Source organism: Amblyomma americanum, chromosome 3, assembly GCF_052857255.1.
Source record: "Amblyomma americanum isolate KBUSLIRL-KWMA chromosome 3, ASM5285725v1, whole genome shotgun sequence".
Taxonomy (NCBI): domain Eukaryota; kingdom Metazoa; phylum Arthropoda; class Arachnida; order Ixodida; family Ixodidae; genus Amblyomma; species Amblyomma americanum.
In genome coordinates, this window is record NC_135499.1 from 151,758,317 (window position 1) to 151,782,107 (window position 23,791).

At 45.3% G+C, this 23,791-nt stretch overlaps 1 protein-coding gene across 1 annotated transcript; it reads left to right on the forward strand.

Annotated features, from left to right (window-relative positions):
• The first annotated feature begins 609 nt into the window (after positions 1-609).
• LOC144125196 (guanine nucleotide-binding protein subunit beta-5-like) lies at positions 610-23,791 on the forward strand. Its single transcript, XM_077658398.1, has 10 exons — positions 610-863; positions 5,547-5,683; positions 10,046-10,087; positions 10,805-10,881; positions 11,689-11,815; positions 12,903-13,046; positions 13,511-13,651; positions 16,771-16,867; positions 19,577-19,743; positions 23,009-23,791. The coding sequence occupies exons 1-10, from the start codon at positions 734-736 to the stop codon at positions 23,018-23,020; spliced, it is 1,074 nt and encodes a 357-aa protein (XP_077514524.1). The 5' UTR covers positions 610-733; the 3' UTR covers positions 23,021-23,791.

Genomic DNA, 23,791 nt, shown 5'->3' on the forward strand with positions numbered 1-23,791 from the left:
TAAGGAAAAGAGGGGGGGGGGGGGGGCTGGATCTCGAAGTGCGATCCCATATATGGGTCACCTTTTCCGGAGTACTTTCTTCCTAGAAAAAAAAAAAAATAGGGGGTGGGGGCGGAGGTGTGCATGCAAATGATTCTTGTGCTCCTTGTGTTGTTCCAGGTACTTCGCGGTCTTGGTCATCCACTGGAGCTTACAGTCGTACGCGAAGGGACACACTGCACAGTTATGATGTCATTCAATTATTCTTTCATTCTTACAGACAAGGGGAGGAGGGCGGGTGTCAGTGTAATCCTGCAATCGAAATCCCCCCCCCCTCTCCTCCCCTTTTCCGCATCTGCACTTAAATAACCCGGTGTCTAAATAGGCGAACACCTCTACAAAAGGGAGAGGAGGCGAACTGCGGCATCATGGCTGCGATCCAGAGCACGGCCATGTCGCGCGCGGTCGCCTATCGAGCGTTCGGGTCCACCTTCGAGATGGAGCAGCCATGATTAAGCCGCGGCTCGGCGCCCCGAGGCGGTCAGCCAGCAGCAACCCGGGCTAGAGCGCCCCGCCCCGGCACAAGGTGGCGTCAGCACCAGGAACTGCGGCTATCGATCTCCCGGCGCTGGCGCGCGCGCGCGCCGTCACCACTGCGGAGCCTCCGCTGTTCCGCCGTTGCCGGCGGCCGCGTCGGCGGCGGGCTCCTTCCTGCTGCTGCCCTCCCGGGACGGGGGGGAACCCGGGGCACAACATGGCGGCCGAGGAAAACGCGGCCACCAAGGTGGACCACCCGGCGGAGACGGTCGAGTCGCTGACGCGGGAGATCGAGCAACTCAAGGCACGACTCGAGGAAGAGCGGAAAAAGATCAACGATGTCAGCGGTGAGCGTTGTCTCCCCCCCCCCCCCCCCCCTCGATGGCGGAGGTGGCCGCCAACCCCGCACTTTCTTCCTTCCCTTCATTTTTCTGTTCTTTAAATTCTTAAATAACTCCCTTATATACACATCGGGCTCGGAACGCGGAACCGGCGAATATCTTCTTTCCAGCGACCTTCAAACGCTCCGCGGGCTGCGCTATATCTCCCGATGTGCGCCCGTTCATGTCCGCGACTGCGAAAAGCTCTGCCTACACGCCGCTTGAATTGTTTACAGCGAGCGTTGTTTTCAGCGAGCGCTGAAAAGCAGCGCCCGCCGAACAGCAGTTGTGTCCGACTACTGCCCAGCGGCACCTGTTATTCCTTGGCGGCGTGGCCGCTGACCGCTCCGGTCAGCAGCTCGTGTTGGAGCGTTGCGCGGACGAGAACTAAGAAATAAAAGTCTCCTCTACGAACAGATCCGGCTCTGCCGCGCAATGCTGCTTCGCCTGTGCGAAGTGCGGACTCTTCTCATGGTACGTACCAGAGATTTGTTAAAGCAAATCGCTTTCGCGCAGGGCTAAATTTAGGTCAAGGACAAGGAATGCATAGATCTCTCGGTGTTAGTTATATTCATTGTAATGGCGCAAAAGCAACTGAGGCTATGATGCGCACATCTCTCGGTGTGAGGTGTGACTTATAGTGTGGCTTGTTTTTCGCTAAATAAAGCTACCTCTGCGAAGAAATATCATCTATAGTCGGTTGAGCAGAGAGTAAAGAAATGTGAAGGTCAAAGCGGGCGCTTCTCATGGATGACATTAGAAAAATCGATTTTTGCTGCAGAGCAATGGCTCCGTCAAGGTATCTGCGTAGTTAAGTTGATACGCTTCATTACTAAGCGTGTAGCGAATGCGTTCACTGTAATGATATTTTCCTATAGGCTAGGCGTCGAATAATATTTTCAAGAAAGCAAGTATGGTTTAGCTCCTGCTAAATGTTATTCAGCTGCTCCAGTATCGACCGTAGAGTTACGGTGGCGCGTGTAATGATTTCACCACGAAAAGATAGCATGTATTTACTTGAAAAGTTATAGCTATTCAAGGGTGGATAAGCAAACAAGCTGAAAAAGAGCGGGCTTTTCACGTTGGCGAGAGTGCGTGATTTTGATCTCGAGAAAATCTGCAGCGCTGAATAGTATTGGTTTCTCTAACACTGGTACCTGTAAACTGGAACCCACCATCTTGACGGCGAACAGTTAGGCTTAAAAAGTGAGCTCTGCTGCACTGCGCAATCCTGGCCCTGCTTCCGCTGGCGTCTGTCTTGTAGAATAAATCAGCGTGAAGGAAACAGAACGACACTTGAGTCATGGGCGGTGCATTATGCATGCCGTCAACGTCGTCTTCATATTTAGGCATTCCGTATTCGGGTCGGCTAAAGCGTCTCCTGATCCTCACATGCAGATATTTGCGCGTACACAACACCGCTAGAAAAAAAAAACAGCTTAATGCCTTCCCCTTCTCGAAGGACCGAAAAGTCGGTGTAAATAGTTTCTTTATATAATGAGGAAAATGCATTGATAAAAAAAAACAATTACCATTTTGTGTGCTATCGATTGCTCAGCATCGCGACCGCCGATTTTTTATGCCACCGAAGACTATCACAATCATCAGTTTTGTGTTTTATTACCTCCTCGATGTTTCCGAAAAACGCTTTTTCCCTCCATAGATTGCAAATGGTCTTGAAGTCCAGTTGTGATGCACTTAATTCTCCAAGGGCCCAACGGGCGATGCATATTCAGGAGAGAATTGGAATGCATCAAACAAGAAAGAAATTGACTTGGCTTATGGGGGTTTGACGTCCCTAAGCGACTGACGCCGTAGTGAAGGGCTCCGGAAATTTCGACCGCCTGAGAAGAAAGCAGAAGGAAATTATCGCAGCATTAATGAGTTAATACTTGGCGAGGTCCCCTCTATCTCGGCCCCACACTCTGTCAGGTGATTGAGGAAGGGGAGGACGCAAGGCACAGCCTTGTTGCAGGAAACGAATACCGGGAGGAGGCAATTCTGTGCCACTGTGGCTTATTCCAGCAGGGCCCGGATTTCGGAACTCGCTCCGACTGCTCTACAATTGAGAGCGCTCGTAAATGCCCTCTCCTATTGGTCGCCGGCGCCATTTTGAAAAGCTGCGTCGCGGGAAGCTGCAATGGCGTCACGGACGAGAAAAAAACACATGACGTAGCACACCTAATTATTCGAGATGTCAGCACTTCATTTGCAGTAATCACTCGTATATATAGTAATTCCAAAAAAAAAAGAAAGAAACAGAAAATGGTCGCCATCATGAGAACAACGGCAGCCACGTCTCCCCTATAGTGATCTCCAATTACTCATGCCGTGTACTGGCCGCGTTTAGTTTACTTTACCCCAGTTAATTTCGTACCCGATACAAATTTCTTCCCTTAATAGCAATAGCGTCACTCTTATAGTTTGCCTATGGTTACCTGTTGTGCGGATTTGTAATAATAATACATTTATTTCTAATCCGGTCGATAGAGAAAGATGGTAAATAACTGGTATGCCAGCTTGACTGGCTGCCTCCTCCGCTAAAACATAAGCGCATATACAAGGTGTTTCACCTAATATTTTACACAATTACAAAAAAGGCTGAGTTAGAACAGCGCGTTTTGCGCCACAGCAATGTCAGCGGTGAAATAAATCAGAATACAGCTAATACGTGCTAACTAGCAGGCTGGTTAACTAATATTGAATAGTTAAATTTTTAGCTATTACTGTGAGGCTCGTTAATTATTGAGAGGCGCTTAGCCGACCGTAAGTAATATCCATATCACTCTTTAGAATTTCGAAAACGCGATTACCCTCGGCGCTGTGGTCCATGAAATTTTGGCTATTTCGATGCCAGGCCTACGCAAAGGCATGGAGACTTCATCACATGACACGCTTTGTTTTAGAGGGTACCAGGCCACTCGGACGCTGTTATGGACATGCAGCAGCTGACGTCCAGGCACATTCTGCGCACCAAGAAGATGGGGCGGGCTGCGTTTCAGCCATCTTATGTGCAAGGAAAATGGTTAACTACCACCGAGGCTCATAATGATTTCATGTGGAAGGATCCGGCAATTTAGAGCACAACACCGATAAAGGTCGGCAGCTTACGTCTGGCGAAGGACTACACCATGTGCTACTCATAAAAAATAAAAATGGAGATTGCAACATAAAAATTTATTTAGACTGTCTATATATTGTTGATAGCCTTTTCTCTATAAAGTTATTGAATTTATTTACACAAACTCCATAGACTAGCCTATAGGGAACACATATCCTATAGTCTACAGACAATCTACACATTTATGTCCGTGCACTTTTAGTAGACTTTTGTCTGTAGACTATCAACAGACAGAAGAAAATATCCGTAGGAAGGCAGCAGAGTCTATAAGAAATTTGTAGACAGTCTATAGAGCATTTTTATGAGGCCGCTCGTGGGATGAATCGGCACAAGACGCAAAACAATTTCTTTGTATACCGACAGCACACTATATGCTCAAATTCTCTGGGTGTGAAAGGCTGCTGTACTTGCAGTAAATAGTTTAAAATCATTGTTATTATTATCATCATCATCATCATCATCATTATTATTATTATTATTATTATTATTATTATTATTATTATTATTATTATTATTATTATTATTATTATTATTATTATTATTATTATTATTATTATTGCCTCAAGGCATAAAGGGGACGGGTTATATCAGTGGAAAAAATATTCCGCACGCATCGCGAACACTTATGTTTAAGAAACGCGTTTCGCGTGCGTCTATTAAATCAGTTTTATGAAATGACCTGAAATGTCGGAAGACTACCATGAATTAACACCACTTGCTGGACGCTTTGGTAAATCATGCTTACAATCACACAGCGCAAAGACCATCAAGAACAAGAAAGCAAACACCACAAAGCTCCTTGTGGTGTTTCCTTTCTTGTCCTTGTTTGTCCTTGCGTTGTGTTGTTGTTACTATGCATTTCTTTGTCCACGCTTTTGTTTCAACGCATAATTACACTTACAATAATCACAGAGCTAAAGAACAGTAACTTGACTCGTGTTTTTGGAGTTGTGTGCAGTAATGTGTATTTTGATGAGGGAAGGGCACTGAAGCTCGCCCTTTAGCATTTGTTCTTCCACAACGTAAACGTTCTTGAGGTTGGGGCCCTAAGGAGCTTGCTACTTGTGATGGTTACCATGTCTGTCTCTGACTTTACCTAATTCTACGGAGTCATAAAGCGGAAAGAAGAACACTGTCGTCTTTGGTGTCGGTCATCTACGGTATATTTAAAGAAAACACAGTCACAAAGAAAAAAATAACGAACCAATTCAAGACCTGGCGCACGCACAGACAATGCAGCAGGTCTTGTGCAGACTCAAAGAACTGAAGGAAGCATTAAAAATGAGCCGACGTGTTCGGTGCATGTCTGCAGGTAGTGCATTCCACTTCGGAAATCACAAAATGAGGGATGAGCTAGGTTAATTGTTCATAAGGGTGGGTGTACAGTGAAGCGGGTGCAGCATCGCACGCAACGTAGTCAAAGTTCAGGGAACAATCGGTGCTAAATTTTTATTTTGTGGTTTGACACAACTGCCGAGCAGGGTGCTTTCTTTCCCCCCCTCTTGATCGTGCCACGGTGCTGTGCGCAGTCACCTGTTTGGCCGGCAAAGTGGAGCCCATCAAGGACCTCAACATCAAGCTGCGCAGAGTCCTCAAAGGCCACCAGGGAAAAGTGCTCTGCTCCGACTGGTCGCAGGACAAGCGACACATCGTCAGCTCGTCCCAGGTCAGTGCCGTATAACCGCGGAAAGCTCCTTAGCACCGGAAGCGCGTCATGAAAGTTGTGAGTGCCTTTCTTCCATGGGGTTTCGCGCCAACAGTCCATTGTTTTTTTTATACCGCATTCATGGTGAACAGGTAAATCAGCCGCATCGCATTCGAGATGATTTTGAAACGATTCCCCCCCCCTCCCCCCCCCCCCCCCCCAACGGAGCCCCGCCCCACAAAAAACGTGCCAGTCACAGCGCGAGCTCGCCTCACGTGACCCACGGCTTGCTTGCTGCGAGCGAGAGATGGCGCTGGCAAGCGTCGCGGCTTCCCCATCACTGCTTCGGCGGCGGCGATGCGCCGGTGCGTGGGTGCGCGGGCGCAGAAACACCCCCCCCCCCCCCTTTTTTTTTTCTTTTCTCCGTCGGGAGATGCACGCTTCTTGCGCCCCGAAAACCTCCCGCTGCCAAGGAACAGAGAGCGGATAACGGTTTTATTTCATTTGGCAATATACGAGGCGTTCCAGGTAAACGAGTCTCCGATGAGTTTTGTGTTCGCAATATACGATAAGCGAATTTGCATTTGTTGCGCTCAAGTAGCGCCACTGTTGTGTATTTGGATTTCTCGCGCTATCTTTTAGAACTTGAAGAAAAAATTACTCGGACGGCACCTTGCTGCGAACACGAAGTTAATATTTAGAAAGCTAGCTAGTCAGTCTAAACTTATTAATCGACTATGCAGTGCGAAAAAGAAAGTTAGGCAGGGTTTAATCATGGTTATACCAAAGGTCGAGCGAAACATTTCGGCAATGGCCCGGACCAGATGTGGAGGTCGTCATCGTGTCGGGCACGCTCACTTATGGTTGCACGCTCAATATGGTTGGACGCTCAGTTATGGTTGGCCAAAATCAGCCGAGGTCAAATTTAGAGACTGCCATCGTATCGAACACATTGAAATTAGCCCGAAAATATATTTTGGTCCAAATCAATGAAGGTCAAATTTCGAGGGTGGGATGGGCAACATTTCGGGAACGAACCGGGTCTAATTTGGAGACACCATCGCATTGGCCATAGACAAAATATGCTTGTCATCTGACTTAAAGCTGTCGCTATAAAATCGCTTAGTGCGAAGGTCACTTCAATGTCATATACGCACACCGGACCGAAACTCAAGCTTTGCCTTGAATAGATACTGCAGAGTAGGCCACACGACCCTCATCAGTACTGAGCCCATTTTACGCGCCTAGCACACTCCTTCACTCCTTAAATTGTTAAAAACGTGGTTACATTTAGCTGGACGCCTGTTCTTTTTGCATGGAGAGAGAGAGAAACGTAGGGCAAAAATTAATTAATCCCTGTACTCAAAAAACATTGCCTAGTTCGAGCACATACAGTAAATACACAACTGTAAAATACAAGCATTTGCGATAGACATGGTTGTACACACAGATGCATATCAGAATAAATTGCATTAAAACAGACAGGAATGTCAGCAAAACGATCCGGTATAGAATGTTACTACTAGCAAGACGGATTTATCTCTTTCAGACACTCATTGAGTTCTGCTATCGAGAAAAATCTGAAAATTTGCATGTGTACTAGCCGATACTGGTAAAATATTCTCCAAACTGTTTTGCTAGCCTAATTCTCGAACGTTGGTATAAAAACCAATCTAGCGAGCCCTAGCAAACTATTCCTGTATTGATAACAGAGTTCATTACCCCCTACATATGTTCGATTTCGTTTACATTGGCCAGAACAATGTGACGGCTGTGCGCGCAGCGCTTTATTAGTAGCTTGCTATATTCGTATAAATATGTTTTGGTGCTGTACGCTTGGTGTTTCGCTGTAAAAACTGTGGAGTTGCGCAAAGTTATTCGACTAACTTCAAACTTTTGCCACCGCTTGCGAGATTGCATTGTTTTTTTCTGCGATAATAGTCAAGTAAAGCAACGCGCAAGCAGACGACAGACGACTTTCACCACACCTTCGGCATCTCCTTCGGACCCCGCCGCCGCTGTTTCTTTTTTCCACGCGGGAGAAAGAAAAAAAAGAAGCACTGGCGTAGAGTCACGTGGGCGAAGCGAGCCTCTTTCGATTAGAACACCGCGCCGCTCCGTTGCTGCCGCGGTTTTCGGCTCCGTCTGCGCCGCGCCGTAGAGGAGGCCGGCTGTGAGAATGTGGCCTAAGTCTCTCTGATTTCCGAATGTCATTCTGTCATTTTCTGTTCCGTGAATGTCCTGTGTGTGTATTTTGTACACATGGTGAACGATGCTGGATATCAACAACCCAGACAATAAAGATCGCCGATGGAGTTTCAGTTTCAAAAGAAAATCAATAAGTGATCGGAACTGGCCTCGGTTAGGTGCAGTCAATTTAGCGTTCGCAGAATCCTCCCCATCTGTCATTCCTTCCTACTTGCTAATGAAGTTCGCTCTTTCTTAAGTACCGCTTTCCTAGACTGCTCTTTTTTTTTGTTATGTGCGGTCCATTGTTACTTGCCCTGCCTTGTGCTGAGCATGTCAATGAGTTCGAGATCCTTAAGGGTTTTGCTCATATTAGCGACTGTCCTCAAGGAATGCCTCATCCACATGAGGGGAGAGATGGGAAGCATTCCCACTCCAGCCTTAGGTGCAAAGAAGCAGCAGTCAGGACAGGGACAATAAGTAAATAAGTAAGCGAACAAAGAAAGAAACAAGGAGACAAATAATCATATAAAGTAGATAACACCGCAATATAGCAAACAAATAACTCATAAAAGAATAAATATGTGATGATCAACCAACTATTACGGTTCATTTAATCGAAGTTTTACTTTATTAGTGCGCGTTAAGAAAGAAAGGAGATGCGATGCCATTTCATATAACACTGCAGGATTGAAAGACAACAGAGAAGATCAGTTTACACGTAGACATTACGCTCGTAAGATGGTCAGTTGCACTGTGTAATATTTTCTGAACTCGTTGATGCGCTACAAAAGCTCCGTTAGTAGGAAATGAGTTTTTAGCAGTAGAGTTTGTGTAATATAACTGCTTTACTACACATTCTGAGCTGGTCAATATCTTTTACCTTTTTAAATCCAATTGGGATCTTTTGTTTTCGAGTCAAAACACAATGTTATCGGCTCTTGCACCTCGAAAATTAACTTAAATATTGGCTTACACGAAAATTCCTACCCTAAATGCACGTTCTAGGGAACATACTTTTTCTAGTGCTCAAAAATGAAAACATCGTACAAAAATTAGCGGATATGTTGTGCCTGTTCCAGAGGGTTGTTCTTGGTCGTCTGCTGGTCTTAAATCTCCTTTAGCTCTTGTTGTTCATGACGTAGGTGAAGTTGAGAATACTCGTAAGCTCGACAGGCAAGGTTCAGAAGCGAGAGGCCTACACAGATGCACTGGCCAAACGTCTTATTGTTATCGTTGTATCAAGCGCTGTCCCTTCCAAGAACAGACGAAATAACTCTATTAGATGAGTCAACAAATTTGATTTAGTAAAGTGTTTTTAAGTGCGGCCTACTATTTTCTTGTTTTTGAAATATAGAGCGAAAAATGGACATTTTATGTTCTGCATATAAACTACAGAATTAAGTAAATACTATTCTGCTCTAAGAATAACTTCTTCCTATACAAAAATGAAACTAATTTGGGAACTTATTAACAACCTAATTCAAAATTCAATATTACAGGGTATTGAGGTTTTATCTATTTATTTATTTCAAGTTTCTGCAGGCCGATGTGGCCCAAGCAGGAGGGGCATGACACATAACAATCACACCTTGATTTAGCTGTGCAAATAAAAATACAATGCACAGCTAAAATCGGTGAGAACTAACAATAAGCTATTTGTTTGTAGTGACAAACAATAGCGTGCTGAATAACCTTATTTTTACCCGAATTCAAGATAAAAAAGTGTCGCTGATTTTCACCTCCTTAATTCTGGAAACAAACACAACCTTAAAGTGAAGGACCTTATATGTGTATAATGGGTCTCTTTTCACGGAGGTTTATTAGCATGTTGTCGGAATTCTTGTTTCCTATTTCTGAAAGCGGCGCGCCCTTTTTATAAGGAAATTTTTGTTTCCGTGCAAATGCAGCTGGGGCCTCGTCGAGCTTCTTTAATGCTTTTTGCCTCGACTAGTCCTAGCAGCCTGCTTTGTAGGAGGTGTTGAATTCACTGAGTGTGACTCTTAGACCACCACAGCTAGAGTCATCACAGATAAAGTGTAGCGGTCTCGTAGTGGTGACACGCTTACAGCTCAACTCAAATGATGGGTTCACTGTGCCTCAAACGATTGCCTTCTCTGTACCGATAAGATGCTGCACACTCGTAGTGTTAGTGTCTTCCACGGGATGTACAAATCACCTACTCCTCCTTTTCAGGATGGCAAGATGATCATATGGGACGCATTTACTACGAACAAGGTAAGCTATTGTTGGTTCACAGCCCCAGATTCTGACATACTCAGCAAAAGAAGAAAAATTCTGGAGAAAAGCATTTTTCAAGGGGAGATAGTTTATCAACGCAAGTTTTTCATCTATCGTGAGTTTTTACTGTAACAGTCAATATCTCCCCTAGTCAGGCTTGCGGTTTTGGCTATTAACGTTTTTGTCATGGTCAAAAGAGTTCCCTATTGGTTTTCTATGGCAGTCACAACCTATCGATGAGAGCGATAGGAACACTATAAAAGATATAGTTTGCTACGCATCGGAAGAATGAACCATCAGCGTCAGTATTTTCATAACTGTGCCTTACAATATTCCAATATTCAAAATTTTTTTTTGCCCGAGAAAGCTGGATTTGAAATAGTTTCACTGACTAGAGAAGAACTAGGGGTAAATTAGTTGATTGATGTGAACTAAACTGAACTGACGAACTTTAGCTCATTCGAAGACGACCCTAAATATCGTCAAGTAATTGGTAGCCGGTGTAAAGGAGTGAATAATACAGGAATAAAGACAGTAACGAGTGCGATGAGGGAAGAAAGCAACCATAGCAACAGCAATACTGCGACAAGAAATAGCAACCAACGGGAATGCGCGCGCTATAGTCAAAGAGATAGGGCCGAGCTACGTGTTGTAGTGCGTAAGAACAGCGTTAAGCGAGAAACACGCAAGTGACGCTGCGCAATTGCTTCCCAGGAGCACGCAGTGACGATGCCAACGACCTGGGTTATGGCCTGCGCCTACGCGCCGTCTGGCAACATGGTCGCCTGCGGGTGAGTACCCAAGCAAGCAAGCGCGCGTACCTTGTTATGACCCGACGGCTCAGTACTGAGGAACTCAGTCGCGCATGTAAGAGAGAGAGAGAGAGAGAGAGAGAGAGAGAGTTGGTTGTAGATACACATATTTCATGCAAAATGGAATGCAGCATCTTAATGTTTTGACTCCAAGAAATTTTATGCGCCAGCCCTGTGCCTTCGCCTTGTGCCCCTGTGGGTCCTCACGAGAGCCCGTATATATTATGATGCTATATTTCTTGAATTTATTTCCGGTAAGGAATTCGTGGCTTACCGAGGTGACTTCAGCCTGCTCTGTTTAGCACGCGGCAGGAATTGACTGATTTGTTTGCGTTAGAGTATTGCTTTTACGTGCGTGAGCTGCGGTGAAGAACAGTACACTTTTTACCGACGCTTTTTGAATGAAAGGTGCTTTTCGCTGCGTGCTAATGAAAACAATTGCTTTCGAGGCCACCTTTTTTTTTTGTACCACTTTTGCCTTATATCGGCACTAAGCGAATTAAAAGCGAAAACGCGAATAACGGCTAGTCCAACATTTCTGCACACTATACGTAACTCTTATCCTGGTCTCTATCGCACATACGACTGATGAAATTTTTGTTAGGCGTGTGTCACATACTGCAGATTTCAGGAACAATAAGAAACAACGACGTAGCAAGGTCGTTTTTCTGTAGTGCTGTAATCGTCGGTCGATGAAGAATGATGCCTGCTATGCCTTTAAACACTGCACTTGTTGTTAAGGCTACGTTTAAAAGGCTTTTCTTTCTTGTGCTTTGGTGACGGCAGTGGCCTGGACAACAAGGTGACCGTGTACCCACTAAGCTTCGAGGAGGAAGTGTCCGCCAAGAAGAAAGCGGTCGGAACACACACCAGCTACATGTCCTGCTGCCTCTTCCCAAACTCGGATCAGCAGGTTAGATCATGAGGTTACCAGTGAAATGTCTTGATTGGTGCACTGTGAAATCAAACAGTTATTGCACTTGCTTATTCTCTAACTATTCACTGGTCGCCGTGCAACTCAATGCAAGTGTGTATAAAGTCGCCTGCAAATTAACAGCTAACGACTGCGCTTCCTTTTCAGACGACATGATCTCTTCGTTACTACTGACATCAGTTTAAATAAGTCAGGTTCTCCTCAGGGCATATCGCTTGCACTTGGACGGCCTCTTGTTTAAAGGAGAAGCTTACTCTCAAGTTTACTTTACGGGCTTCTTTTTTATTTTGTTTCTGGAACTAGTTTAGCACGAAAAGACCGTTGGTTTAAACGCGAATGCTATAAATGTCCAAATAAGGGCTCACATATATTGCTAAGCTAGGCATTATGCTTAGATTTCTGCCGTAATTTTCGCAGCTGAAGAAATTTCACAAACGGCACCCAATTCTGAATCTAATATTTTCCCCTCGTAACACACCAAAAATAGTTACTGAAGAGAAGGGCAGGCGCTCTCAATAACAGACAGTCCACCGGATTTGCAGCTGGCCTCGTAGTATGGCTTTTGTGGAACCCTTGACACTCGTAAGCTTCGGGGGGTTGAGGGCTGAAGTTGTCCGAAAGGATGTGGAGCGCTGACGATACAAAATGAGCCTTTTCGTGGTCTGCTGCAAATAGAAAATAAGGCTGAAATCAGGCTGAAATAAGTTTTCTCTACAGAGAGTGATAGCGCGTCTTAATTGTTGCACTCTGCTCTGTTGAAGATGCTTGCCTACTTGCGTTTAGCATACTCCAGCTTCATTGTACTAAGTTTTCCCAGGAAAGAGTTCCATCTCTTGTAGTGGATTAAAAGCCTTCAAATCTATTTATCGTGTGCCGGCATTCAAAAAATTCATTTTTATGCCAGCCAAGCCATTCAAGCCGTAAATGGTAGCGCTTGAAAACTAGCATTTGACCCCTACCATGCTTTTTCGGACATTCGCCGTAGGTATTTCGCGTTGCAGCTGCTGCCTGATCTGAGTGAGGGCTTTCCTTCGCGTGACGTTGCGCCTACGTCATCGCCCCGCAGATCCTGACGGGCAGCGGGGACAGCACGTGCGCGTTGTGGGACGTGGAGTGTTCGCAACTGCTCCAGAGTTTCCACGGGCACTCCGCCGACGTCATGGCACTCGACCTGTCGCCTACAGAGATGGGCAACACCTTCGTCTCCGCAGTACGTGCACCAAAGCTGTCGCACGAGAGTGCGACAGAACAATCCTTTTTCTTACAATCTTTGGAAAGCTGTGGGCGAGCAGCGAACGGGACTCTAGTTTTTTGGTTGCGGCAAATTGGGACAGGAAAAGAAGCTTTAGTTAGAAACGTTGAAATAGTCTCATGACACAGTTTAAGGGTGTGAACAGAACAGAATATCCTGCTGCTGTCCATGCTTCTATATTGTCTTTATTACCGCGCAGGAATTACCAGCTGGAAAACCGCAAGGATGGAGCTAATGAATTCTATCGCAAATGTCAAGATGTTGGCCTGAGAAACGTATTTAAGGAATATGTAGAGCGACAGTAAATTTAGTGAGGGAAAGCACCGCAACAATCATAGCTGTAAGACGGAGATGACTTCTGCGACGTTGTGACTTACTTGAGGTTTACCCTTTTCTTCGTTTCACGTCCCCTTTCCCCACAGGGCTGTGACAGGCAAGCGCTCGTGTGGGACATGCGGTCGGGTCAGTGCGTGCAGTCCTTTCAGGGGCACGAATCAGACATCAACACCGTCAAGTTCTACCCGAGCGGAGACGCCATCGCCACCGGCTCGGATGACGCCACCGTGAGTGCACGCACTCTGCCCCTTCCCACAGCGAGAGAGGGAGGGTGGGTGGGGAACGAATCTTTGACTGCGCCGAACGAAACTGCGGCAGTCGTGCCTAAGCGAGGAACGTTGCCAAATCAGTGCGGGCTTTATGCTGCGGTATGTTAGCACTTCTTACACAATTCGCCACCATCCTCGGACTACGCATCTGTCCTCCCAGCCGGCGCGGAGCCGCCTCCTAGTGACGTGGCGCAGAGCATATGTTGCCACGCCTGCGTTAAGGTTCCTGTCGCCGTCACTGATGAATCGTTCCTGCTGCTTTTGTGATTCTAAAATCGCTCGCATATCGCTTAATCTTGGTGAATATAAACGTGGTTCGTAGCTCTCGATTTCTCGGCTTTTCTGTTTTACAACGACATAAGGCGTGCCTAGATTCGAAAACGTTGGTGGCGCCTTATCCTGCGGTCACAGTTCTGTCCATGTCACTGATGAGAAAAATCACAGATGCAGCGGTTTGAGGCATACCTCCCTTAACGCGGGAGAACAGCCGTAACATGATTTATTTATTTATTTATTTTTATTCCCCCAGGGCCCGAAGGCATTGCAGAGGGGAGTGGGAGGACATACATTTTGGTAATATACGGTCTAGCAAGAAGAACAATAACTGGTGTAAGGCGGGAAAAAAAGAGGAAAATAAAAAAGTAAAGATTAACAAGGCAAAACAAAAAAATCACTTGCTACCTTTGAGGCCTTTAGTAGAAGTGACAGTGCACAGAAGTAGTTTTGCGTGTCAAACAAGAAGGCAGGTAAGTCATCAGATTGCACAGCCTCAGATGCTAGATAAAAAAAGAAGAGAGATTTCAAGGGTTTTTAAAAACTTTTTTGCAAATTAGTGCATCCGATCAACACCACCATGAGAAGGCCTATTCATTCACCCCATGACGCCACTGAGCACGAGCCAGACCTTGTCTATGTAGCTATCGAATGAGCGTTGTTCTCCGATTGTCGTCATGTAGCAACACTAGTTTCACGATGGCTGATGGCAAGGGAGTGATGGCGGCAACGAAATATGTTCGGAAACAGTTACTATATGGTAACGCATTCCGTGATGTGTGACTTTATATCACACCGAAACTACCTTTCCTTTTCGCCTACTTGCTTCAACAGAAATCTTCACTTTTTTATCTGTTAGAGAAAAACACAGGCAGTGCTCAAGCTGTACGTTGAGCACTCCCGTCTGCGACAAATTACTCTTAATGACATTCATATCACCCGCCTCCCTTTTAAAAGTGGTAAACCAGCAATTTTAAAGCGATGAAAGGACAGCTCTACATGAACAAGGAACCAGAATCTGTCCAGAATAACGGAGCGAGTGGGTGGCAAGGGGATTATGTCACGGCGAGGTAACACGATGTTTTAAGCTTTTCGAAAAGTCCGTGCTTTATCAACATGTTACTTTTGTAGCCAAATAAAACCGGAACGGTTTGCGCTCATGCAAGCTAGCATTTAATTTTCTTTAAGTGTTCTCTGCTTCCCTTGCTAAAATTTGGTTTCCTTGATCTCCTGCTGTACCCCAGCTTCGCTCCTCAGTCGTCTGCGGACGTACGCCCCTAGTTACTCACTTCCATATTGTGTCAGTAGTCAGGATGATTGACTCTTAAGGTAGAGTTTCATATACGAGTGGTAAGGTGTGCAGTAGTAGAGTTTTTTCGTAGTGTATCGGGGACTAAGAAAACACTCGTCGGCTGTCTTAGAGGTAGGAGAATACAGTATACTTGAAAACTTGAAATGTTCATGAAAAGGCTCCACCATCCCTTTTAGTTGGCTTACTTTCACAACGAGCTGGAAACACTCACTTAGTTATCTTTTACAACTAATATTTCTCATGATACTGGTCTGTAGCTTATAGAAATGTAAGGACAAACTTAGCGATATTCGACAAAAATTTGTGGGTGCGATGTCAAGCTGTGTGCAATGTGAAATGAAAAAAATAAATAGTCCTCAGACTTACTCAAAAGGCTACCCTCCTTATTCAGACACTATTTTGCTCAACTATCAACGCAAATAACTAAATCATACGCCTCCTTTTATACATTTTTGCTGGCAATATCACCCAATAGAACAGATCCAAGTTTCACTGCTGTACTGATAATTTTTGTTTGCTCAGTATGAATTTTTAGTGGTTCCTGCATCTGTTCGTTATCTTCGCGCTCTTTCATGATGTGAGCGGCTTCCGGTAGCTACCCACAGTGCAGCATACACCAGAGGTAGCTTGGGCACGTGATAAAATTATTCTAAAAATTCGCATTGCAGCCCTCCTGCTACAGTGATGCCGGTATCATTTGTAGCCCCGCGGAGTGCCTTTGGCTTGAAACGACGGTCGCAGAGCTGCGTGTTAACGGCAGTGCACGGCCAATGATTAAAACATTACTCGTGGCTTACGTAGAGACACTCACAAACCACTTGTTTACAAGGACTGCTTGCATACCTTAAGATATCCCAGCTCTTGAATGTTAGTATAATGCCATGCCTTACTATATACTTGGGCTCGAGATCCAGGTTCTCGTAAAAACACGAGCCTAACCTCCGGCTTCTTGACGTGGTTGAAATTCAGTACACAGTAGTGTCCTATGACTCAGAAGCAATGCACCAGGAACAATAATTGACTAGAAAGGAAAAAAAAATTCGCTATGCACAGTAGAAGTCTGAGACTGTTGTCACTGGCAGGAATCTTCGCTTTGGTGAACACTCGAGGAAGATTGAGGTGACGTCACATGGTAGTAAAGAAAACGTGACTTTTTCGTTGTGTAGATTGGGATCACCCTGTTCACTTTATTAAACGGTTCAGACTTCTTAAAAGCTATGGGATGTGTTTTACGTTTCTTTACAGCGACGTATTTGGCCAGGCGTGAATGACGTAACAAAAGATTGCCGGCCTTGGAAGTGGACCCAAATGCTCTATTCCCAGCTCATTATGAGATGTACTAGGGCTTTCTTTTTTCCAGTGTTCTGTAATTCACCTCAGTGCAGCATGAACGTTTTACTCAGCGCACAGGGGAATAACAAAATGAATGCATGCGCGACCTTTTCTAGCAAACAGTTTCATAAGATATTATCTTTTTTATTTTTTTTTGCAGTGTCGTCTCTACGATCTACGTGCTGACAGGGAAGTAGCCGTTTATTCCAAGCAGAGCATCATCTTCGGCGTCAACTCAGTGGACTTCTCAGTGAGCGGTAAGAATAATAACGCACGTCTGACGAGTTACTACCATGAATTTTTGCATGTTAGAAAAATAGTGCGAAAAAGACGACGACGAAAGAAAGGGGACACACACGTCGTCGTCTTTCTTTTTTTTGCGCTTTTTTTCCAACATGCAACAACCCCAGTTTTGCATCCCTGTGCACTACCATGAACTCCTTCGCTGTCAATAAAAAGGTATATGGACTGCTTTTCGACCGCGTCGCGGCTCTGCGGTGCTTTGTGGGTGGTCTGCATACTTCTGGTGTGCGAACAAGATGGACTCTGGCATAGTGAGTGGTGCCCATTGCAGGTCGCGTTTGAATAGCCGCTTCGACTTAGTGTGGGTTGGAGATTCTGCCGAGACTCTGCAAAATTTGTTTTTGCTTTTTACTGAGAAACTGATATCTATTTTTGCCTCTCTCCCGGCAATTTCGTCAAGCAGTCTTTATTTTTGGGATGCCTAAAAACGCACGTTCACAGTACCCTCGCTTCAGGAACTCACTAAACATCGCGGTAGATCAAAAGCACAGAGCGTACCGACCACCGGCGGCATTCACTCTCACAGTCGCCATCCACATGTCCAACATTCTTAGTAAAAAATTTTGAATATTGGAATATTGCAAGGTATTGTTATGGAAATATTGAAGGCAATGGTCAATCCTTCCGATATGTAGCAGAATATTTGTTTAGACTGTTTCCATCACTCGCATCGAGCAGTCAAGACTGCCATAGAAGACTAATGGGGAACACTTTTTACGACAGAAAAACGATAATAGAAACAAAAAAATGCAAGACTGTCGTCGGGTAATATAGTGAGGCCTTATTATATATGGAAAAATTGCTATCATAAACTGGTTACCCGTTCAAAAACACTTTTGCCCAAAATAGTTCGGTACGAAAATGTCACTCATACATTTCATTACTGTTTGAGTTTTCCGAAGATGCGGTCCGATCGCCCTCATCCTGGAATGTGGTCGTCCGCGGGTGACAAAGCGATATGGTCGTGCTTTCAGTGCCAAATGTATCCCATTTCTCAAGTGTCGAGACGCGATCGCTACTTGAAGACACTGGCACTGAGTGCTTAAAAATCCACACTTGTTGAATAACTCACTAGAGAAACACATGGGTAAAACTGCTGCAGAAATGCGTTCCTCTCAATTGCTCATTGTAGCTCCTGCATTCTATCGACGTCATGTTTTCCTTCGTCCGCCACTTCTATTTTTCATCTGCGTCTTCTTCCAGGCTCACCTGTACAGCATGGCCAACTTGTGCCCCTACCTTTGCGGCCGTGTACGTCTAGGGCCCTTCGTTTGATGTTTTTCTTTGTCTGGAATTCGTGGAAAAAAATTAGGCCGTATATTTTTTTACCTCAAATTTGGGTACAAATTCATTTATTGAGTAAAAAGTTGACCATTTCGGGTCTTATCAGTTATTTTCTTCCAGGAAAAGACAACCGACATTTTTTTTTGTGTGTGCAGGAGCGAAATACTGTACTTTTTGCTCATTATCTTTATAAACAATACGGCAATGGAAGGTGCACTGAAAACTGTTTACCATATCAGATGTTTCTTATTTTATCTCACAAATTACAATTACTTTGTCGCGCTTATTATAATCTCCAGAATAGCACTTCAAAAAAGACCTGCCTGCCACTGTACACTGCGAAGAAAAAAAAATTATTTCAACATTAGTTCAATCATTTTAAACGCACAAGAGCCTTGGAGAAATATGTCGTTAGCGTGCGTAGCATTCGATACAACGATGCCAATAAGACGTCTCGTCAGCACCTGTGCTTGGGACTCTCGATTGTGAACAATACTTTTCGAACTGATCCTCAAATTAAGTCCCGTCATGAATAACAAAACGTCAGGTACCTGAAAACACCCGTCCGGAATAAGCGCATGATGGCCGCTGATATTCGTGCGGTGTCTGATAGTGTCTGCAGCTTTTTGCACTCGGGAAAAGAATACGTTCTTTAGAAGGTGCATTTCAGGGTAGAAATCGGGTTTAACTCGATTTTGAAGAAATCTCATCGGGCTCCGGGTGTCACCCCGAATCCTATGTGTACAGTATACGTGGCCACGTACATGCAATACGCGGTACTAGTAAATGCACGGCTGCTATTTTTTGTGATTAATTGTGAGCTCATTCAGTGTAAGCGCAGAAACGTTGCCACGTAGTGCGGGTGCAAGTGGGTCTGCGAGAATCTGGCATGCAAGCCCTATGTAGACATACTAGCCCAGACGAATGCCGTTTTACCGGACGCGTCTTGCGCACGCGAAGTGACATGGGTGGGGTCAGGCGGGGCCAGTGCGCATGCGCAGCCGACGTCCGCTATACGTCTACGCTAGCACGCCTCCGCTATTCTAAATCTCTCCATTATATAATTAGGAGAAACTTGTTTTCGCGACGATTTAGTGCATTTTTTATTGTTCTCCTTTTGCAGTGTGACCTCTGCTATCTGTCCCTGAGGGTAAATAAATATATAGATAAATAAATAACCCTACTCTTTCGTATAAAGACAGGCGCGACGCTTGGGACACATGAGAATGCACTAGTACTCCTTCTCCCCGAACTCTTTTTCTCCGGGGTGAAAGAGAAAAAAAAGAAAACATTGGCTGCTTGAAAATGTGTGCCGATCACCTTGTCCGATGTGTGGTACGTGGCTATAGGGGAGGACACTGGTGCGTGTGGGTATGCAGGTCGCTTACTCTTCGGCGGCTACAACGACTACACTGTGAACGTGTGGGACACGCTCAAGTGCGTGCGCCTCAGCATCCTCTACGGTCACGAGAACCGCGTCACCTGCCTCAAGGTGTCGCCCGACGGCACCGCGCTTTCCACCGGCAGTTGGGACTTCACGCTCAGAGTGCGTATTTATCTTGCTCTCTTTCTCTCTGTCAGCGGCAACTGTTTACTTATTGTTGCACCTTCGGACGTACTTTAGATATTCACTCAAGGTCGAACTGTGGTAGTGAAGTAATAATAATAATAATTGGTTTTGGGGGAAAGGAAATGGCGCAGTATCTGTCTCATATATCGTTGGACACCTGAACCGCCCCTTAAGAGAAGGGATAAAGGAGGGAGTGAAAGAAGAAGGGAAGAAGGAGGTGCCGTAGTGGAGGGCTCCGGAATAATTTCGACCACCTGGGGATCTTTATCGTGCACTGACATCGCACAGCATACGGGCGCCTTAGCGTTTTTCCTCCATAAATACGCAAGCGCCGCGGTCGGGTTCGAACCCGGGAACTCCGGATCAGTAGTCGAGCGCCCTAACCATTGAGCCACCGCGGCGGGTAGGTAGTGAAGGAATAATGCATTTTTGTACATTTAAGATACCGAACCACAATTGGAATTAACCATACCCGCTCTATATTCAACAAAGATGACGCGTTACGACACGGCAGTGGTTTTACCTGTACATTTCGTCAACTCCACGTCGATGGATGAGACACTGGCAGCGGCTCTATCTTTGAGGACTGGCTGCACGGTATTCACGCTGCCAATCAAACAGGGGCAAGGGCCTTGTCAAGCTGCTTGTAGCAGCTTTTTTGCTCTTGTCCCAGCATTCCTTTGTTACACGCGGAAGAATGCTGAATAAAGATTTGATTTGATTTGATTTGACACCACTGCAAAGTGCTTGCGTGGGACAAGTGCTATTTCTAGTTTTTAACGGCGTTGTTCAAGCCTCTGCAATGAAGCCTAAGCGCCCCAGGTACACAGGCATTACGACGCTTTGCTCGTGATGCCAGTCGAGACGAATGCGACCCTGAAAACCAACATAGCCTATATTGTGCTGAGGAGCAAAACTTCAATAATCTGTCTCCTGAGGGGAAGTGGTGGCTGCTCTCCTGTCCATGCCTTATCCGCATCTCTTTGTAATCCCATAGCGGCATCGATTTTAGTAGAGCCCCTGATAGCCATCACGTTGCTAGCCAAATTCACTTATGACAAGAAGTGCATAGTCATCTTCCAACTTTCATTCCCAGATCACATGGCGTTATTTTGTATCAGCACGGCCGCTATTTTTTAGAGACATATTGAGACAACCTGAAGTTTACGTGTGCCGACTGATTACCGAATTATAACGACGAGAGGCTATGTTGACTGAAACGAAGTTTTCGTCAGATACAAAGGACGAAAAAATGAAAGGCAGATAACAATTTTACCCTAATTAACGAGAAGAAAGGTTTTCGCAAGTTTTGAATTGAGTCTGTTCGTTCGTGACTGTCTCTCAAACCACCATTTTAGCTCATGTTTCCGGAATTTTGAGGTTTGTACAAATTGAGGATGGCGTTTGACACAAAGCGTGAGCAGACGTCGCACTTTGACCGTACCGCAGCGTTGCAGCAACGTTGTCTTTTTGTTTCGGTGAATTGTTAATACCAATTAATGCAATTTTTTTTTACCTTCAGAAACGTTGGTATAATGTTTTCCTAACATTGTCAAAACATCCATGCACAATTCAGCGACATTAAGTAAAGAAGTTACACTATTGCAGTACCAGACCCATTTATTGTGACAGTATGCAAGTGCACTTTATAGTACCTTGAATCAACTCTGCTTGAGCAATCTACTGCAAGGGCGATAGCAGAGCGCTACAACACAGCCAAACTATGAGGCATGAATACTCATGAACTCGTGTCATTTGTATTGATACCTTGTATTGATCCCTGAAAGTGGACCGCAGCGGTAGGCCAGTAGTTAGAGCCATAGAGTTTCTCAATATTACCTAGATGGAAAGCAAGGGGCGCAGGAATGTCGGGAAGACAAGGTTTCGCATTTGGCTTGGATATTATGGGGCATAAAAACGTGGACTCAGCAGCCATAACAATACTACTCTGCTCTCAAAAAACCTCCAGAAAATACTGCGTGGGTTTCATTCCAGCCTAACACCAATTGTGTTCAATAGTTTTGAAGTGAAAAGTGCACTATAAAAATAACTTCATGCGCGCGCAGAGGAGAAAATGGCGGCGCAAAGCTGCGCAGCTGCTTATTCAAAGGCAGAATCCACGTTTTCGGCCCATTATTAGCCAAGCGAAAAACGAAACCTCGACTTTCCGGCATTCTCTCCGTGAATGAAGTGCTCTTTAAGAAACTCGCATAGACGGTGGCGCCAGTATTCCCCCTAGGTAATATTTAGAAACTCTATGGTTTGACCATCCCTCTCGTATGCGGGGGGCGTAGGGTTCGATTCCCAGTGCTGCTGGGTACCCACCGGTGATACAGTGAGTACAAATTTTCGTCCGGCCTGATGCTTGGCTTGGTGAAAATGATGGGAAAATGCGTCTCTGATCCCACCTTGCGGAGCCCAAAAATACTTTGTGCCATGGCGCTCTTTGGCCGAGCTGTCCTTGCGCCATAAAATATCATAATCATGACCCGAAAATGGTGTGATGAATTGCGATGTAAAATTTTCTTAGGGAATTTTGGCGCGATGGTGTAGTCTGTGGCTGGCACGAACTAAGAGCTTTACTAGAGAAGGGTTGTTTGTTGAAGTTTATTATTACTCCACGAACAGTGGAAAGAAGCTGCGGGTTGGGTGCTTGATGTAGATGCTAGAGGCGAACCTGTATTTATATGCAACATTTTTAACGTTAAAGTAATGTTTTGCTAACGTTATAAGCTATTGTCCCATAAACATTGCTGAAACTTTGTACCTGCAACACAAATGGGTTTTGTGCTGAATATTCCACTACAGCTCGTCACAATTTGTACGTGGAATTGTTAATGTTAAAGAAATTGCTAATGTTAAAACGACCATTATGTGTCGCATTTGCATGCTACAACAGACCTTGTTAATAATGTGAATTACCGGCTCTATCTGAACATTAGCTAAATGCTTTGAACGTAACAAAATCGTTGTTTGGTCAGTTGTAAAAATTTTGCGCCTATCTAAGGAGTTATGTGAACACTTCGAACACAAATACATTATGTGTTAAAATTGAACGTTAGGTAGATGTTACCACGCAAAAAAATATGTAACGTTATTTCAGCGTTCATAAGAAATAAAAGAAACGCCATTACAGCTTTTTGCGGTACCTGGATAATGTCTTGTCTATTGCTTCGTTGTTCGGGATACAGCAAAATGAGGTCAGCCAAATGCCACGATTCGGTCTTATCCTGCAACGCAGGTATGGGCCTAAGCTGACTGGCGGCTGCAAGGACATCTAGATCCCAAGCACAGCCGAGTGTCCAGCTGCCTCTTTCCGGGTCGTAATGGACAGACCGCAGCATCAAACTGACGTCTTCTGCTGCTGTGAGGCCAACGCAGGGCGGAGGAGGAGCAGGAAAGAGCAGAGGTGCCAGGTCTCCCCGATCGGTTCTCGTCGTGACCATTAACTGGAAATTGCAGCGGGCGATAGGAATCGAATACGGGTAGAATGAACGACGAAAACACAGTCTTGCGGGATCTCGGAGATAGACGGTGTAGTTGAAGATCTCAAAGTACCTCTCTCTGCGATTCCACACAGACGCTGCAGAGGCCAATCTGTGGGCCATTGGCTGGTCACTGCCGTCGAAGGGGAAGCTTCGTGAGGACGTCTTCTTTCTGCTGCTTCTGTGACCTTCTGTAGACAAACAGCCCTCACACCTCGGCGGGTCGGCTGTGGAGAAGGCTTGCAAATGCCTGTTTAGTCTCGCTTCCAGACCTGGCTGAGTGCACAGCCTCTCTTCGGGGTCACACAGCTTCCAGCAAGCAGCAGAGCTGACGTCAGGTGGATAGTGATGCTGCGGCTGCTGGTGCTGCCCTGTCCTCTTCCGTTTATGTTGACCTAGACTAGGGCCTCCTGCTGAGTAATTTTCAAAGCAGGAGGTGTTGGGCACGAAATTTTAGTCTAATGCCCTCTTCTGATGAGTCATGCTGAAAAGCTGTTTCAAAAGCCGATAGGAATGCTGGGTATGTTGACTATATGCTC